Source organism: Cnephaeus nilssonii, assembly GCF_951640355.1.
Source record: "Cnephaeus nilssonii genome assembly, chromosome: 9".
In the NCBI taxonomy this organism is placed as follows: domain Eukaryota; kingdom Metazoa; phylum Chordata; class Mammalia; order Chiroptera; family Vespertilionidae; genus Cnephaeus; species Cnephaeus nilssonii.
Genome location: NC_137080.1, coordinates 66,506,570 through 66,527,197, shown reverse-complemented (window position 1 = coordinate 66,527,197; position 20,628 = coordinate 66,506,570). Strand labels below are relative to the sequence as shown.

The following is a 20,628-nucleotide window of genomic DNA, read 5'->3' as shown; positions in this document are numbered from 1 at the left end:
GTAGGCTCTTAAAAACACCTTAGAATTTCACACATCACATACCCCTTTCGCTTTTCAAACTGGAGAGAGGTAAAGGTGAACAGAGGGCACGAGGCAGCACAGATTAACCATGGCCAAACAGATCTTGGGAAACAGAGTCAAGTAAGATAAAATATTATTTTGTTATTTTAGATCACTATGAAGACAGGGAAACTATGGCATAAAATAGAGGTTTTCAATTTTTTTTCATCTCGTGACACATAAACTAAATACTAAAATTATGTGGCATACCAAAAAATATATTTTTTGCTGATTGGATTTGTTCATACTGGACGGCTAATGTGTTGGCTGTTGTCATTTTTTTCATTTGACAATCTAAGGGAAAAGCGGTTAGTGCTCCTGACTTACTAGTCAGGTATTGCATATTTCATGTTTTAAAAGTTCTTTCGGCACACTGATTTAAAATTGCTGACATAGAAGATACATTTTATGTTAATTTCTAAATTAAAGCATATGAATCCTAAGAAACATCTAGGCCCCTCCCTGCTTTGTCTCTGACCCGACCCCCAGCAGTAAATGCACTGTTAGGCGATCAATGCAAATCCCCAAGGAAAAGTTTGAACAGTGCAGTACTACATTACATCTATCTCTTCTATATTACTAAATTTAAACTGCTGCAATATTATTTGTAGCCAAGTATACTGTTGAGTGACAGTGACAAAAAAAATTAAAAAATATATATATATATATATATTCAGTTTTTCAGACCCTTATGTCTAGTTTCTTTTAAGCCCTGGGTGCTATTTATTCAAATAGAAACATACTTGAAACCAATGATACTATGTCAGGCAGTTCAAGTGGCTACATTGGGACTCTGGCCAAGGAAAGGTACATAAAACATTCTGTTCCCACTCATATTTAAAAATAAAGCTAAGATCCTGCTAACTTAGTAGTTGAGTATTGACCCATGCACCCAGAGGTCATTGGTTAGATTCCAGGTCAGGGCACATGCCCAGGTTGCAGGCTCGATCCCTAGTAGGGGTTGTACAGGAGGCATTTGATCGATATTTCTCTCTCTCTATCCCTCTCCCTTCCTGTCTCGCTAAAATCAAGCTAAATTTCTGCAATGTGTGTTGCTTCCATAACAAGAGTTTTGACATTCATTTCAGACTAGTATTAACAGCCACTCTGGATGGAAGCCTTATATGCAAAGCAGTAAAGAATAAAAATAGCCATAGGTTTAGAACAGTAAATATGGGCAGTGGCAATAGAAGTGTATAAATTCCTAAGGCTGGTAAAGTTAATTCAGGCAAAGTGGTTTCTAATTCCTATCAGCACATGAGTTCCAGGCCCCATAATCTAAAGTTTATAGTCAGAAAATTCTCCAACTTTTTCTGTTGATAAAAGTCTGAATATAGTAATACCTAGCTTATCCTGTGTAATTCAGACTTAAAGAAATCCCAACTCTATAATTCAATTTTTGAATTTAGAAGAGAGAACCTCTAAACTACTTTTATCAAACCTTCCTACAGGCCCTTTATGAGCCACTTGTAAGGAAAATAAGGGAGAACAGTAGGATGAGAAGGGGAAGAAGGCAGGGTTCCTGCCTGGGGCAAAGGAAAAGAGCCTTCCTTCCAGTGGGGAAACCTTTTCAATAGCAGACAAGGCCAGATTTATGATGGCCCTCCCCATTATAGGCATCTTCCCTGGTCAATATGCCCATGCCATCTCATTCATTTAATTTATCCCATACACACTTATCCATCACCCGCTGAATGCCAAACACTGTGCTAGGTGTCAGTGATACTAAGTCACTGCCCAGAAGGTGTTCAGAGAGAAGATATGGAAACCAACCTTTCAAACGATTAATGCAGACCTGTGGGATAGTTGCAGGTGATCAATATCCACAGAGTTTATGGGCTCCCGACAAAAGGCAGCTAACCCACCCTAGATTGTTTCATCTCCTTTTCCATCTGAATAGGCATAATCGCAGACTTGAGTAGTCCAAAGGAGGGTGCTCTTTGCATCTCTGGGATACATCTAAGATGGCAGCATGCACAGAAAACCAACTGTGGAATAGAATTTCAGCTCTCTCACCACCTGTGTGAGCCTGAGAGCTTGACTGATCCTCTTGAGCTTCAGTCTCCAATAGAGTGAAATGAGATGACGACTGCTACCGCCCAGGGTCATTGTGAGGATTAAGACAGACAATAATGGCTACATTGCTTAAGTGCCATGTCAATCACCGGTGACTGACACTATACTTTCCATGCAGAACACAAAACAGGCTGGGCGCTTAACGTGTTAAGTGGCTCTTATCTGGGTTTCCACTGATAAGTGACTTATATCCCCTTTTAAACCTTCAAAACAACCCTGCAAGGCTATTCTGACTACTAAAACTGGGGCTAAAGGATGATTGGATTTTGTGCCTCAGACCACACAACTTGAAAGTGATGGAATGAGATCTAAATCCAAGTTGTCCAGACCTAGAGTTCTTAGATTTGACATAACCCTAGTATCTAATCTAGGAGATCACCTGGGATATAGTAGATGCTCAAGATAGACAGATTGTTTACATCCTGATGTTTTTTTTAATAACAAATTCCATGAAAGTGCTTTACAGTTTATCATTTTTCTCTAATATCAACAATTAAAAGGCTGCAAATAAACACAAACCTTTCATGAGATAGTATTTTTTGTGCAGTTAGAGTATTAGGTTCATACACAGCTTCAAGAAATGTTGAGTGATAATAATTTGAGTGGAAGGGAGCATTACCAAGCCTTTATCTTTATTACAAGAGATGCCTTTAATAGCTGACAGGTATTGTAACTGAAGGAGTGTGAATTTTTTATATATTGCCAATTAAAATATATGTATTTAAGTAGAAAATCCATATGAGTTACAATTTAATCATTACAAAGTTTTCTAAAACTTAGTTCTAAATTGACTTTTTCACAGAAGTCAATTTCTTTGGGACACAGGATGAGTCGAAAAAGATAAACAAATCCTAAGGTCAGTAAAAAAAAAAAATCAAAATAGCCATTAAAATGGACCAATAAGATTTATAAACATGGAAAATTCTCATTGGGTGGTTAAAACCATCAAAAGCATGAGTGCTATAAATAAATAATTATTCAGAGAATAAGGGGAAACACTTATTACTCGTTAAAACCACAGCTAAGTTTTTATCCTCAAACATTGTTGAGTTAGAAACTCTCCAATATTTTCTGTGCTGCCAGCTTTCTGGTCATTGGAAACTTCCCCACTAAAAAACTGAAAGATACACTTTTGTGAACAGGAAGGAATCATGCCCACGACAGATACATGAGCTGTCGATTAGCAGCTCCAATGTGGTACTTCTGTCAGAACCACTAGGCCATCATTGCTATGGTGATTTCTGGCTGCACCAAAGTGAGAATTTCAAATTAAAATGATTACTGGCATGAAGATATATTTGCAATTACTGTTTTTTTGGTAGGAAAGACCCCAGATTGCAGCATCCATTTGTTTGTTTGTTTCCACATTAATTTGAGTCCTTGAGCTTTAATATTCAGAGGAGCTCTCATGAACCTATGTAGAACATTGCAAAATGCTTTTTGGTTATATAACATTGGTGTCTACCACATATATTTTGAGTATATTCTAAGCAATCCAGTTTCTCAAAATCCACTCAATTCAGAATCAGGTGCTGCCCATCCAGTCAGCTAATGTATCCTCATTTCTCTGAGATATATTTGAGCCTTTAAATCATTAAACATGCTTTATCTAATAGAAATATTTGTTTGCAAGAGACAGAGTGTCTTTAACAAACAAAAGAGAACTTTGTTGGAAGGATATGGAAAAAATCCACCTCTTGGCCAGGGGACAGTAGGGGTCTTGATTCACATTTTCAATAGCATGGGAAAGTATAGCTAGTTCCCAAAGTGACAATCCTCATATGAATTGAAAGATAAAAGGAGACTGCACAAAATCATATGCCCACCTTAAAACGGAGGTGCTGTGCTAATAATATCAACTATCTTAGAAGACAATGCGTTCCTTATCTTTGGGAAAGGACAATCTCATTGAGGGAAGGGAATTTAGGTATACGATAAAAAATATACCAGAAATTCTCTGAATTTCAGAAAACAAAAGAAAGGGAACAGACAATATACAGGGAGAACTGATTTAAGAATTTTCCACTTAAATATGAATACATTAAAATATAGGAATATACCTCACTTGCATTTCTCTTAGCAAATCCCCCTATCACTTACTCTCATAACCCTGCCATTTATTTTCCTTATCACAGCTCTAATTTAACGTGTATTTGAGTTATGTGATTAAAGCCTATGTCCTTCATTGTATCTCAAGCTATAAGAGGGCAGGAACTCTGCCAGGTTTTGCACACCATTGTTACCGCAGCATCTAGAACAACATGTGGTGTATTATCTGACAGAATGAAATACCTTTAGAGAAATGTCAGTTGCGTGGCATCACTGCTACTATACCCTAGCAGAAAATAACTACATAGTAAGATTCATGATCATGAAAAATTCTATTTGTAAATTAGAACCAATCATCAGTATACTGATTACTATACTTTTCAAAAAAGGTATTTCTTATCCACAAATCCATCTTTTAATCAGTGTCTAAGGACCTGATAATGAATGGGAATATCTGCCTCCCCTAGGATAGAATGTACTGCAATATGTTTGCCAGCTACGTGGTCTTCAGAATCCCTCTATGGAGTTGCTTATGCAAATCCTCACTCTTATAAATCTCTATCAGCCATCACTAGTCAAATTATGTTTGCCTGGTGTTTCCCTGTAAATCCTGCAAATCTGTTTCCTGTACTCTCCCCAAAACTGATGGGAAGTTAATCGCTCTATAATTGCTTGCTATGTTTCATGTCCCCATAATGAGTAATGTTGCCATGTTCTCATCCTCAACCACCTGATTTGTCAACAACAGTTCCTAGAGCTAAGAGGAGTAGAGATGAAAATAATGTAGTTGTAGCAAGACTTTAAATAGCAGAATTATCTGAAATAAAAGTAGGCTAATAAAAAGAGAAGAAATTAGCTAAACAAAGTATTGCCTAAACACAGATCCATTAAATATAGAACATTAAAGTTGACATAAAAGAGAATAAGGCTTTTAAAAAAAATTCCTCACCCAAGGATATGTTTTTACTGATTTTAGAGAGAGAGAGAGGGAGAGGAAGAGAGAAACATCAATCATTTGTCCCAACCAGGATTGGAACCCGCCACCTTTTTGGTCTATGGGATGACACTCCAACTAACTGGGCATTATAGATCTTCCCCTAACGATATATTTATTTTTCAGAACAAATCCTTACTTTTGAAAATATTTGGTAATTAAAACAACAGACCAAAAGTGCAAATTATAGGGTAGGCATGAATATAATATACCTATGCAATACACATGAGGAAATGGTAAGTTATGAAACACATGCTTAAAAATACTATAAAATCTTGCACAAATATGAAGACACAACTTAGAGAATCACCAAAATACTATATTTTTTACTTGTAAAAAAATTGAGAAAAGTATTTTCTCCTTTAAAATAACACTTTAAATATAGGGCAATTATTATTTTACTCTTCTTTGTGTGTGCTCTTTTAAATGCTCTGTGATAGAAGATTCAGCCCATGTTACTTAACCCTGTGATAGAAGATTCAGCCCATGTTACTTAACCCAAGGTCATTTTTATTTATGACTCTATTTGTTCAGTTAATGTGAAGTTGGGAGAAAAGACTACAACCAGAGATGAAGAGTATCAATATATATTTGTGTCTGTGATTTTAGGAACTCTTCAACCACACAATTTATGCTTGGAATCCTAATTGTTAAAATTCAGTACCATCTCATGAATAAATATATGAAACCTATGGGTCAGATTTTCTTTGTGCAAAGCTCTATCAGTATTCACATGGAAAGTATAAGATTTTAGATCTTACCTATTTTTTCAGACACTTCAGTGCTTTGAGTCAGTCTTAAATGGCAGTGCCTGGGATTCTGTTCCCCCTTTAGTGCAGTCAGCTAGGATTTTAGTGTTTATAGAAATAAAACATTAAAAAGTAATATTTCCCATAGCAAACATTGAGAGACTCGGGTGCCTTACAAGTCCAAGTTTTTTGGTTGTTTTTCTTTACAATGTAACAATTTTTGTAAAACAGTTTTAACTCTAAATGATGAAAATCCTACACAGGAATGACTGGTACATTTTTAATGCACCCACAAGAGAAACCTATTTTTTGGTAATCTTGTAAGTAGAAGAAAAAGCCAATTTTTTATGTTCAAGAAGTGCTGACTAGAAGACAAGGATTTGGTGGAACTCATTTGCATCTATAGCACCTTTTGGGACCTCCTGGTTCCTGCCAAACTTAATTTCCCTTATTAAGGCAAATCTATTAAATTTCTTTTTCTAATGCATTAATCAAATTAGAAATGAGAACCATCCTGTTGTCTTTTGCAGAAGGTCATGCATACAAGGAAGAGGCATATGGAACTATTTCAGGAACTAAATCAGAAATTTCAAACTTTGGACAGATTTCGGGATATACCAAATACAAGCAGTATGGTGAGTATATTTTGCTTTATCAGTACTTGATGCCATGCTAATAACATGTCCCATTAGCTATTATCCCTGCCCTCCAGGAGCTCCTGTTTGTCTTGGGAACAAGATTTGGATCTGTAGAAAAAAATAACCCCCCAAAAAATGGACTTTGGAATGTGCTAAGAGGCAAATTAGGAATGACAGAATCTTGAAGCACTTTTATTCATATTTCAGATGCTCTCATTTATAAGTTTTAATTGAAATTAGTTATATATCAAAAATATTTTAGCTTCACCTGGCATTTTTATCAGATTTAAAAATGAACTAATATACAGATAATTAAATTTTTCCGGTTTTTTTTTGAAGGCTGGCATTTTAAGGTTATAAAATGTTACCTGAAATCAGAGTGGCCGGTTTTATTTCCAGGAGATTTGGGATACACATCAACACTGAGGGCTTTGACTGCTGATGTGACCATTCTCTTCTCATTCATTCCCACTACTACTATCCTAACATCTGACTTCATCAAATAAAATGATATTTTGTGGTTACTACATGCATGGCACAGTCAGAGCTCTACAGAAGCTGCATAATTATTTGTGAGTCTAGAAATCAGTATACCAGTAAGAAGCTCACCAAGAACTATCAGATCCTGAGCAAGTTGCGTGGCTCAGGTCCCTAAAGTTCCATGTTCTTTTAAAATGAGCATAGAAAATAGTAATGTGTGTTTCCTTCGTGCCTCACAGCACTTTCCAAAGCGGGTAGGGCACTTGTGAGGGTCAGAAGCTAAGACTCAGCTGTAAGAAAGAGCTGGGATTGCTCCTTGACACTACTCTTCACTCCAACTATGGTGTTCTTCCTTTTCCTGAACCTCTGCAGTCCATGGATGGACCTCCTCCCATCATTGGGGATTTTGAGTATCTATCTACCTACCTACCTACCTACCTACCTAGCTATCGCTCTAAGGTACATGGTATTTGATCACCTCAAACTTTAGTGACTATTGTATATGTGTCATGAGTCTTAGTCCCAGCTTCCCAATCAGTAACATTAACTTTTGAAGAATATAATTTATGTATCTTTATGTTTATGTTTTTCTTGTGTTCCTCTCAGTATTAGTATAGTCCTGGTCATGGTAAGTTATCAATAAAGGGCTGTTCTTGATTTATTGCATGTCTATAATAGTTCAATCTGTGTTTATTAAATGATGAGTATAAGAAATACTATACACTTTGGCTCTGTTCTGTAAATAGTTTAGGTATATATCTACCTATTTTCCTCCTTATAGGAACAATCATGCATTATGTGAGATCACCATCACAAAGCTAGACATGTAAAAGATACTTTAATGTAATGAGTGGTTCTCTCTCATCTCCAAATATTAAGCTGTCAATTTTTAGTTAGCAGACAAATAAGAATTGCATTATTGAGATTAGACCCAAACACATTAGCTACTTATTTTGGAATATTAAAAGCTAACATTGAAATAAATTGAAGAAACTTTATTTGTTTAAACTAAAAGGAGAGTGTTATGCTTATAAATCTGAAAGGGTTATGCAACAGATACAGCTGGCTAGCTGCTATAATATGATTGTAATTTCCCCTTGTGGAATGCTCTGGCTATTAAATCATTAATGACACAAATATCTGTATCTCAGTTTCCTGACAACCAAAACAGTCTACTAATTACACCACATTTCTATAGTAGCATGTCTTTCTAAAAAAGATTTATAAATATTTATCATCGGGGAGGTAGGAGTAGGGAGGATAGCATTGTCATTGCTGCTTAACTATTGTCCTAAATATCTCAGAGCACAAAAAATGTTTCTCATTCACTTTGATTAATAATGAGCATGTATGTATGTGAGTGGGTCCATTATCATTAATTCAGTTATATAATTCATAGTGGCATATTGCTAATGAAAAACTGCACAATTGGGTAGAGAAAGACATTTTCAAAACAAAAATCTTGATAAAGTCTTTTTTTTTTTTTTGGCGACTACCTCACAACACCTGCCTAGCTCTGAAAATTATGGTAATTATGTAGAATTTTGGAAATCAAAGACAAAGCAAAAGACCATTTAGTTCCTTTCCCTGCTTCCAGGCCGGACAAAATTTAAATCACACTACAAAGAAAAGGTGTTGTTAAAAGAACTCTTCTACTTTGGATGTCTACCCCAAACTAGTCTCCATCAAGATCTCTTTTCCACCAAGGAGCCTCTCCAAATTTTTGCTTTTAGAATATAGAATAAACATATTCCTTCTCACTTTGTCTCCAATAGAGATGTAGAAGGAAGGGGCTTAACCCTTTGCACTCGCTTGCTTTTTTCTCGATTCCTTTATTCTAATGCTAACCGTGTTGAGTCACACTCGACATCCAAGTGCAAAAGGTTAAACCGCAAGTGACAGCTAGCCTGCCCCTGGACCCATGAGTTATGGGAAACAGCTCTGCTGTGTTTGAGGTCGCTCTGAATCCTCATGTTCAGCTAACATTCTATTTCTGTTTATACAACCCTAAGACCAAATTAGCATTTTTGGAAGCTTCCATGCATATTGGCTTATATTGAGTATATAATCGATTAGGCCTTTTTCACCCATGTTGCATTTTGACTGCATCTTCTGTTCTGTACTTTAGCTAAAAAAATTAAAAAAATAAACAGCTGCAAAAATTCAAGAAGTTATACTAACTCTGATTGAATCTTATAAGATTCAGGCCTCCATTGAAGCCTGCCCTGGCCCTGTAGCTCTGTCAAATTCAATGATCTCTTTGGGCTGTTCCACAGTTTATCATTCATTCACTTGAACCACTGAAAATGTTACACCTTTCCATATGAGTGTAGGCTCCACTCTTGTCACACTCAACCATACATGAAGATCAGTAGTTTGTAGGCACCTTCCTTTGACTACCAGACCTCCTCCCTCCCTGCAGATCCTGTCCTTCTCTGATTGCTGGGTTCAGTAACTCTTCAGCACTAAAGAAGCATGGGGCCTCTCACCTAAAGGTTGTCTGCACATTTGTGACCAATGGTGAGGACCACACTGCAGCTGGGATGCCAGAGGAGATGAACATGAAAGCCAACCTTAGTTTATTACCCACTAATAGAACCTCTTAGAAAGTTCATCACTCATGTACTGGTAATAATACTCTTTGAAATTAGAATCTAGACATTCTGACAAAGTTTAAAATTGGCCATTTTAGTTCATGTATCCGTGGTGCTTGATCTTCAAAATATAAAAGGAAAATCATACCTGTTCCAAACATAATAAAACTCCTAGTTTCAAAGCAAACAAACTCACACTTCACATACCAAAAATTCTTTTAAGATTGAACTTTCGGTTAAACTAGCTTCTCAGAAAGCTTGTTTAGACACAGCGCTTCAAGAGATAAATCTACCCTATGGCTTGATTTGGCATAATTCACACCAGTGAATGTCTCAACTGATGACTGATGATTCAGGTCACTGTACTGCCCCCAAACGTTTAACCATTCCCCATCGCCTACAACATAAATTACAAATTTACTAGCCTGGCATACAAAGCCCTTATTCACCTCTGCCTGTTTTTTGTTTTGTTTTTTCCTGCTACTCTTTTTTAATCCAACTAAAATAAATTGCTCATTGTTCTCAGAGTTGTCCCATCTCCATGCTCTGTGGATTTTTACTTCATAGTATGCATAACTGTTCAACCATCCAACCTCCAGCTCCACATGTGTCTTCATGACCAAACCTATCCTTCTTAGCCAGCCCTAATGTCACTCTCCTCAGAAAAGGTTATGTGCTTTCCACAAAAAGAAGCCATCTCTCCACCCTCTTCTGAACTCCCACAGCACAGTTCCTGGATTGTAGATATAGATATACCTCCATTTAACTGTAAGTATCTTCATAATAAGTATGATTACTATACTGTGAGCATTTCTTAAATACCGTATGTTATACTAGGTGGCTCCACTTTTCATTTTTGCAACCCCACAAAGTGGGCAATGAGCTGCACATTTTGCTAACTCCTTTCGCCCACAATACAAAGCTTATCTCTGTTTTACAAATGTTCAAGTTGAGGTTCAGAGAAACTGAGTCAATTGCTCAAGGTCACATTCATATGAAATGGAGCAAGTGGAATTTGGACCTGCATGTATCATGCTGCTTTTCCATATTTGATTTATCACCTCATTCTCCCTCATGCCTCATATGATGCCCAGCACAGAGCAGCCGATAAATATTGGTTGGAAGGAGAGGGAAGAAAGGAGAGAGAAAAAAGGGGTGATTTACAAAACTTCAGACTATTAGACTAAATTAGAATTAATCCCTTGCACAGCTTCTACAGGTGAACTTTTTATTAAATCTTTGCTATTAGCTATTTTTTCTTATCTGTAGTCATGATGAAGGCTAAAAAGTGATTTTTAATAATTTATTTTCTAGTTATGATAAGTATTTCTACAGGTTGTCTTTTTTCTTTAGAATGATTTTTAATATACTGAGTGGAATGCAGATAATTCAAGTACATGTTTTATGTCCCCACTGCTAATTTGATTATATTTAGAAAAAGGCCAGAATTTAGGGGTGGGGAGTGGGATAAACTAAAGCATCTATATTTGTTTTAGTTTAATTTTCTCTAAGGAGCTTTCAGTCATGATTGCCTTCTTGTTCTTTGATGTTACTCAGTTTAGTCTATCCCAGTGATTGGCAAACCGCGGCTCGCGAGCCACATGTGGCTCTTTGGCCCCTTGAGTGTGGCTCTTCCACAAAATATCACTTGCAGCGCGCACGTACAGTGCGATTGAAACTTCGTGGCCCATGCGCAGAAGTCAGTTTTCGGCCTGGGCAAGTCTATTTTGAAGAAGTGGCGTTAGAACACTCAAGGGGCCAAAGAGCCGCATGTGGCTCGCGAGCCGCGGTTTGCCGACCACTGGTCTATCCCATTCCAGTGAGCAAATTGTTAGGCTATAGAAACCTTAACTGATGTGTCTACTCATATTTATTGAGCATCTATAACATACAGCATGGAAGGTTTAGGTGGAGTCATAATTAGGCAGGACTTAAATCGTAGGTAGCAAGATGTTGTATACTATGAAACATAAGAAGGAATGAAACATAAGAAGGAATAGTACCTGGTAGAGAGGTTTAAAAAAACAACAACACCCTTATATTGCTGGATATATTTTCTAAAAAGCTGTGCTCTTTGAACAGAAAAATAATTTTTATAAAATTACTGTGCCACCCAAATATATAAAAAAATTGTGGGAAATACATTAACAGCATTTTAATATTCTAAAAGGATAATTTCTTGAAGGAAAACTAAGCAATGATACTAATAAAAATTCAGTTTTATGAAATATTACATAACATGCCCCTTTGCATAGCCTCAAAGATCCTGGTAAATACTTACATTTTTGCATGTAATCTTAGCAGTAATTGATAACTACTTCCTACCTGAATGTATAGCCATACTGACACAAGGTGCCTAGAATATCATCTGCTGTGCCTTGCATAATACCAGTCACTTCCTTTTATTGCTGGAATATTTTAGGATAAGTTAAATAAGGTGTTCATCAGTTTTCTCAATGAAAGAAAACTGAAATCAAAGCCATTTCCTGCAGCTGGTCACAATTTAAAATCATCTCTGTAGCATATAAACTGGATTAAGGTCACAAACACGCTCTCTTCCTGGAAACTTCAACAAGCAGCAATCCTAGTCATCAGATGAATGACTCTCTTCTCTTCTCAACAGGAAAACCCAGCACCAAACAAGAACCCATGGGACACTTTCAAAAACCCTAGTGAATACCAACATTACACCACAATCAATGTCTTAGATACAGAGGCAAAGGACGCTTTGGAACTGAGGCCAGCAGAGTGGGAGAAGTGTCTGAATTTGCCTCTGGATGTGCAAGAGGGTGACTTTCAAACCGAAGTTTAACAAAATCAAAATGGACTGAGATGGAGACAAAATTTATTGCACTGACACTTAAGACTTGGGAAGCCTGACATTTCTATCTGGACAGCGTGACTATCCTATGTCAGGACCTTCACATGCCAAATGTCAGTGGTGTTTGCGTATGGTAACTTCTCCCTGGCCAGGCTAGTGGAGAGAGGACCAGGTGTACAGTTCTGACCATCCTGTGTTGTAAGTACCCGTGGAATGGATTTGTAAGGTAATCTTTATAGATAAACCTCAAGCAACGATTCATGTTGTAACCGCTTCATATGGTTTAGTTTTCAAAAAACTTCACCATGAAGCACAATGTATATATTTATGCAGTTTTTAAAGTTTATAACAGTCTGTTTGGCCATTACTACACTTTTTACTTTATAATATAAAAGCAAAGTTTTTGTCATTAAATGAATGTTTGTTGAGCTACATTCTTCATTGCTTTAAATGCAATAAAGTAATAATCTCACTTTTATATGAATAATATATTTCACATCTTTATTATTGCAGTTTTCTCTAGAAAGCTCTGAGAAGCTTTCTCTGCTGCAGCTGTGTATAAAATATTTAAAATGTTGTATGGTGTAAATAAACTTTTGTCTACATATCAGTTTTTTAGTGCATTTTATTTTAGATTTGTTGAATGGAAATTTACATATTTATAAACCTTTTTTGAATACAGATACTGAAAATGTATTCATGGTTTTAATAGCATACCGTTATTACTCCTTTGGGGCTAATGATTTCTCAAATGTAATAGTAGGTTTGTACAATGCCTCTGTACTTTCTACTCAAACAGCTTTTGGAAAAATGTACTATGTCAATGGGGCTTGTCAGAAACCTGCTGCCATCATACCCTTACATATACACACACACACACACACGTACACGTGTGTATGTGTGTGTGTGTGTGTGTGTGTATTCTATCTTGTGGCAAAAAGACAACTAGTAGATAACAGTAAGTTAACAAACATAATACAGGGAAAATGTTTATTATAAGTAACTGCATGTTTCACAAAAGAAACTACTTGTACTACAGTTCTTGATAGCATGTGAAAATGAGAACTTATTCAGGGTTTTAAGGAATCTGTATCTTCTCAAGCAGAAGGAAAAGGCCAGTGGGAGTACTTGGTAGATGGTTTCTCTCTGGTTTGAGAAGTGGAAGTCTGAAGTGAGCTGACTGCAAGACAGTCACTAGTGCCTCTGTAGTGTCCTCTCTAGTGTCAAAGCCACCCCGGTGCATTGGAGGAAGCACCAGGGAAGGAATTCAACAATTCCATTTTTTGTTGTTTTTTTTTTGTTTTGTTTTTTTTGAGGAATGGATGATGAGATTGTGTTTTTCAGTCTGAGAGAAGTAAAGGGAGCGGAGAGGAGATTGGGGTTTTCAAAATTCCTAGAGTGTTTTAGATTAGTTTGCTGTTAAACCTAAGATGCATGGTTTTCTGTGGTCTGTTAGAAACTCAAGTGAGTTGCTCCTGCCACCCAGGACCTTGGGGACCCCACCCTGCAGGCCACGAGACGGGAGACAAAGGTGCTTCAAAACTCACGTGTGCCGCGAAGCTAGAGCCTTATAAACAGCCCAGCTCAGGCTGAACTCCTCTCAGATACTTATGTTCTCAATGTAAAGTTGTTAAAAATATATTTTTAATTAAATTTTTAAAAATTAAAGTGACATAATTGTACAAAAAAGAGTATACCATAACTAGACTGATTTTTCAATAAAATAAACTTCATGCTAATTATAATGTAATTGTAATATTAAATGCCTATTACATTTATAAGATACTTTCTACTGATAAGAATAATATTTAGTATATTTCTCTTGCTCTAAATCTAACCATCTATGTCATCTATCTATAGGTCTCTATCTTAAAATCTAGAGATAGATATACACATATGTATCTATATATATACATACTATCCTATATAATAAAAGCCTAATATGCTAAGTGTCTGATCATCTGGTTGGCCGTTCAACCAATCAAATCATAATATGCTAAGGCCACTCAACCGCTCGCTATGATGTGCACTGACCACCAGGGGGTACACACTCCGACTGGTAGATTAGCTTGCTAGCTGGGGTCTGGCAAATTGGGACTAAGCAAGATGGGCTGGACATGCCCTGGAGCCCTCTGCAGTCCCTCCCTAGATAGCCAACCTCCCAAGCCCCAATTGTGCACCAGTGGGGTCCCTCAGCCTGCACCTCCTCACAATCTGGGACCCCTTGGGGGATGTCGGAGAGCCAGTTTCAGCCTGATCCTGCAGGCCAGGCCTAGGGACCCCACTGGTGCATGAATTCGTGCACCGGGACTCTAGTACATATATATAGATTCATAATGCTCAGCTCCACCTCAGTAACCTGTAGAGTGAATGAAAACCATGTATGCCACTCCCCATTTCAAATTTTGAAATCTTAATGAAAAACCCACAATCAGCGTGTTTGAAAACAAAAATCTATATTTACAAAACAAATTCAGTATTTTAGATTAATAGTTCTTATAATGAAACTGTAATATTCATTACCATAAAACAAAATCTTATACTTTTTCACTTATATTTTTCTTTCTTCTAATAACGCAATATTAGATTAATATATGAAAACTAACCAGAACTTGCATACTTAAAAATGTCAGCGTGAATTTTTTGGTTACTCTAAGAAGGATGCTAAGTTGTAGTGGTACTTGTTGTTGGTTATTTAATCTACTAGAGGCCCAGTGCATGATTGAATCATGCACGTGTAGGGTCCCCTACAAGCTTTTGCTTTCGATTACTGGGGAGCTGGGTGCCTGTCCGCTGGTGCACCAGGCCTTTCAGAAGCCTCTGGCGCGGCGGAGGCCTCTGAAAGGCCTGGTGCCTGAGTGGACAGGCACCCAGCTCCCATGCTTTTGCTTTCGATTGCAAGGGAGCTGGGTATCTGTCTGCTGGTGCACCAGGCCTTTCAGAAGCCTCCGGCGCGGTGGAGGCTTCTGAAAGGCCTGGTGCCTGAGCGGACAGGCACCCAGCTCCCCCACTTTTGATGGTCCGCGGTGGGACATGAGCTCACTGCCCCAGAGGCCCCTTCTGTGCCGCAGCACAGCCATGGCGCAGACACTGAGCTCGAGCCGCCACTGGCGACGCAAGCTCAGCATCCCGCTGGCCCAATCGGCCACCCCGGCCACCCCGAGTCCCACCCCCCCCACGCCTCCTGGCCAATTGTGGGCATAGCGAAGGTACGGTCAATTTGCATATTTGTCTATTATTAGGTAGGATAAGAAAAGTATGCAGGTCACTAAGTATTAAGGATCATAATTTTAAGGAAGTTTTCTTTTAGTTCACTCCTCTAAATTTCCACTGCACTTACTTGCATACCCTACCAAAGCTGAGTTGCAGCTGAACCCTTAGACAGTCCTGGGCAGTTTCCTCTGAGCCCACTGCACTTACGACCTGCCAGGATCTTTGAGCCCTTGAATTAACTGGATGTTCTTCCCCTTCCTCCACATCCAAATTTTACTTATGCTCTAAGGTACATCTCATTATTTCATCTTCACGAAGTTTTATATGATTTTCCAAGCTAGAAATAACTTCTGTGAACTCTTATGACACTGCTCTGTAATTTCTTAGGACATTTAAAATATTTTATCTTGTTATTTATACACATTTCTGATATCCTCTGGAAGATTGTAAGAGCTTGGAGGGCAGGATTCATGTCTGATCCATTTTTGTATCTCTTAAGGGACCTAGCACAATAATGTTCACACAATAAATGTTTGCCGAATTATTGGTGGAATTTTTTTAGTACTGCTTGCAGTCATACATTCATATCAAGTCACACATTTAAAAGTATTTATTGAACAACTATTATGTGTTTACTTATGTTAGGGGACTATAGGGCCTCTATTTTAAGTAAATCAATTTATTAAAAATATGATACATATGTGAAATGAGTATTATCACTTAAATATTAATAAGCTTTTATTACCCTTTATTGTCTTTTTGTCCCCATGAAGCAGGGAAGTAGGAATTAATTATCCTAAAGAAAGGAGGCTCAACATACACATGGCCAACAGGCATATGAAAAGATGCTCAACAGTGCTAACCATCAGAGAAAATCAAAACCATAGAGAGATACCTGTTAGAATGGCTATTATCAAAAAGTCAACAAATGACAAGTGCTGACAAGGATGTGGAGAAAAAAGAACCTACTATGGAAAACAGTATGGAGATTCCTCAATACATTAAAAATAGATCTGCCATATGATCCAGCAATTCCACTTCTGGATAGTTATCTGAAGAAAATAAACACATTAACTCAAAGATATATGCACCCCTATGTTCATTGCAGCATTACTAGTAATATCCACCTATAGGGCCATCAATAATGAATGCATAAAGAAGATGTGACATATATGGAATATTCAGCAATAAAAAGAATGAAATCTTGCCTTTTGTGACAGACAACATGCATAGACCTAGAGGCTATTATACTAAGATAAATAAGTCAGAAATAGAAAGACAAATACTGTATGTTTCATGCATATGTGGAATTTAGAAACAAAAATGAATAAACAAAACAGAAACAGACACATAGATATAGACAAAAGGCTAATAATGGTTGCCAAAAGGAAGGGGAGTGGGAATATAAATAAATAGATGATAAATTTAAAAAATTAAAAATAGATCATTAAAGAAAGATATGGGTGCTCAGAAGAGAGTAAATGACCTACTTAAGATTTAAGACCACCATAAATAAATGACAGACCCAGTATTAGAGCCCAGTCTTATGACTTGTACTCCAGGGCCATTGCCACGATACAATAGTGTTTCTACCTATACCTCTAAGATAATTAAGTCCCCAAATAAAGACACGTTTCATCGAGATGTTTCTCAGGCAAGTAGTAGAAGCATAAAACTGAAAATATATTTGTACATCAACTGTCATGGGGGTGGTGAGGCCAGAAGCAGGTTGTAGCAGAAAAGCATGGCTGATCCAAAATAACGAGAATGCCACGTTGGTAGTATAATGGTGAGTATAACTGTATTCCAAAATAACAGGTGATCATAAAGAGGTTTGGTTCTATAATTCATTGTGTGCTTTTATTTTCACCTACTTAACTTTTCAAATTCTCTTAAAATGTAGTTACCATTTCATTATTTTGGGGATTACCTGCACATAAGCAATAGGACACGAAAGAGAAGCCAACGTGAATTTCAGAATGGCTTCAGACACTATAAAAACACACAGCCACAATTTTTTTTTAAATTGCAGTCAATAAACTTGAAGTTGCTGCTTCAGAAAATTTAGTTGGTAAGTTCTGAATACTTCTCGGCTTCTTGGAAAAACTTTATTAATTTTAGTTTACCAGCTATCTATGTCAAAATCAATTAATTCAATTCTACAAATGTGTAGTACTTCATCAAAGAATGTGAATTAAATATATGTCTAGCATGTTGATCTACACAAAATTTTCCATGATAACAAAATCATCTTGCCACCTGAGATGCTTCTGTAGTTAAATTTGTAACTGGGGTAGTATATCAGAAGAGAGTTAAGAACCAAGAACCATAGACTGTAGAAATAGAAATTTTGGCAACCAATGAAAATGGCAACCATTTTCAACTGTCAGAAAGCAAATTCAGAGTTAGATAAAGAAGGACTTTACTTGAGAAGACTACTGTAATAGGCGCAGAGGAACTATTTAATAGACCACTTCAACTGCAAGATTTATAAGCATCCCTGACATCAGGCAAAAGGGGCTTTTCTTTTATAGGGAAGAGTCAACAAAACTAGAAAGACTGGATATGGGAAAGTTTCTTTGTGGCGGCCAATTCTAGGAAGAATCATAGATAGGGGCGGTTGTTCCACTTTCTAATGCTTGGTTAATTGCTCGAAACTTGTTTAAACTCAAGAGTGGGCCACAATTTAGGAGCCTGGGGGAAGCAAGATGCCTAACTAAAGTTTGGTCAAGTTAAGTTAGAATGTATTTTGTTCAGATTGGTTAATGGGAACGAACAGTTCAGTGAGTAATTTCTGAGATGAAGACTAGGACTCTGGAGGTGTGTGTCTGACTTTGTCATAAGTAAACAAGAGGTTCATCTGAGAGTCTTATCTAAGAAATATTGGGAGGGAGGTTCTTTACAAGAAGTCATAGCCTGGAACACAAAAGAGTGGAGGGATTTCTTCACCATTGATATTTTCCAAGGGCATAGGGCTTAGGTAAAATTCAACTGTCACAGAGGAAGAAACTAAGCCCTTTGGAATGAGAAGAATTTTTCAAAAATTGTCCATGTTCAGCCAGCAGTGATTAAAAGAAAGAATTTTCTCGTATTAGATCATAGCCATGGCTCTTTAAGCAAAATTAATTCTAAAATGAAAGTGGTAAACATTACAAGCTTGAGAACACCTGATTTTCTTTAATTCTGAGTTTACCAATCATCTTTTAGTTTGGACTCCTGTTTGTACTTTTATGCCATACAACTTGTTGGTATTGAGATGCTGGTTCAGAAACATCTAGCTTTCTAAGATATAAAAAATGAAACTTTTAAAAATATATATATATACTAGAGGCCTGATGCACAAAATTTGTGCAAGAGTAGGCCTTCCTTCCCCCGGCTTCCAGCACCGGCTTCCCTCCAGCACCAGGGAAGTGGGCTTCCCTCCGGCACCCAGGACCTAGGCTTGCCTCCAGCCAAGCACCTGGGACCAGGCTTCCCTCGCAACCCTGACTTCATCCAGAAGGACGTCCGGTCTAATTTGCATATTACGCTTTTATTATTATAGATATTTTATTGATTTCAGAGAAGGGAGAAGGAAAAAGAGATAGGAAGATCAGTGATGAAAGAGAATCACTGATCAGCAGCCTCCTGCACACTCCCTACTTGGGATTGAGCCCATAACCAAGGCATCAAACCCTGACCAGGAATCAAACCCTGACCTCCTGATTCATAGGTCTAGGCGCAACCTCTGAGCCACACCAGTACGCTAAAAAATGGAACTTTTGAATTGTGTTTAAAACGTCATTAATATAAGTCAGTGTCCAAAGACATGGCACCCAGATGTCAAAGCAACAATTATACTGGGCAAACGTACACAGGCAAGGAAGACTTTATTCATGCTACTACAAGGGGAGAGAGGCCAGACTCAGCCTGAGCTCAAATAGATGGAACATTTTAATAACTGGAATTAGGGTGGGGGGAACCATCTGTGTTTTTTATTTGATCTTACTCCAAAGAAATGTAAACTTTCTCAGATCTTTATGATAGGAGGTAGCTCCTACTCTCCCACAGAAACTAAGAGAAAGGTAAACTAACTTAAGTGATGATTACATTTCAAAAACATGACTCAGGTCCTTGAAAAAGACATAAAACTGGCAGGATGTGTTTAAAAGGATTTATATCTCAAAGAGGCAAATTAAAAAATGTACAATTACAAGCTTTTAAAAATGTTCTAAGAGAGGTCAGGGGCCTAGAGTCAAGAAGCAGCCTGTTTAAAGTGTAGTCAAGCTGAGGGGAATATAAAGTAAACTACGATATTGACACCTAAAAACCAGCTAAATTGGTAAGACTCATCCATGAATTTAATCTACTACAATACAGTCACCTCAAAACACCCAGCCACAAACATCTAGCATTTCTTACCTTTATATAAAAAATTAATTGTGGAAATGATTCTTCTGGTAGCAACCACCCATGTAAAAAGCCTAAGAGCCTCTTGAGGAGTGTCTAAATACCCTTTCCTCCTCGCCAAAACCACTAAACTCACTTTTAATAACCAATGTTCAACAACAACAACAAAAGAGAGAGAACTCAGGAAGATTGGAAATGAAGGTCAACATTTCATTCCTATTCTTTTTCTCTCTCAATCTAGAATTGCATTCCTAAAATTCATAGAGTATTTTATGTATGGACTAGAAGATAATTTTTGGTTGTACTTTATTCGAAAGTGAACTTGAAGTGATTTATAAAATGTATACATTAATATATTTATTCAACAAATATTTAGAGCCAGTTGCAGTCAAGATACTGTTAGGAGATGGTGATTTAACAGTAAACAAAACATGGTCCTTATTTTCAAGAGACTTAGTATCCCTGCAGACATACAAACCAACAAACAATACAATCTGATGGATTTATGTAGAAAAGAACAAAGAGTATTCTTTGGGGAACACTTGGAAAAGGCACTAATATATAC

General features: G+C 37.3%; 1 protein-coding gene across 1 annotated transcript in view; it reads left to right on the top strand.

The window, feature by feature from the left end:
• ADGRB3 (adhesion G protein-coupled receptor B3) overlaps window positions 1–12,488 on the top strand; it is a gene marked incomplete at its 5' end in the record, with an annotated part of 705,309 nt that extends 692,821 nt beyond the window's left edge. The window contains 2 exons of the mRNA XM_079781368.1: window positions 6,459–6,563; window positions 12,264–12,488. Of these exons, the coding sequence (XP_079637494.1) occupies window positions 6,459–6,563; window positions 12,264–12,452 (294 nt within the window). The 3' untranslated portion in view covers window positions 12,453–12,488. The remainder of the gene's footprint in view (window positions 1–6,458; window positions 6,564–12,263) is intronic.
• Window positions 12,489–20,628: the final 8,140 nt, after the last annotated feature.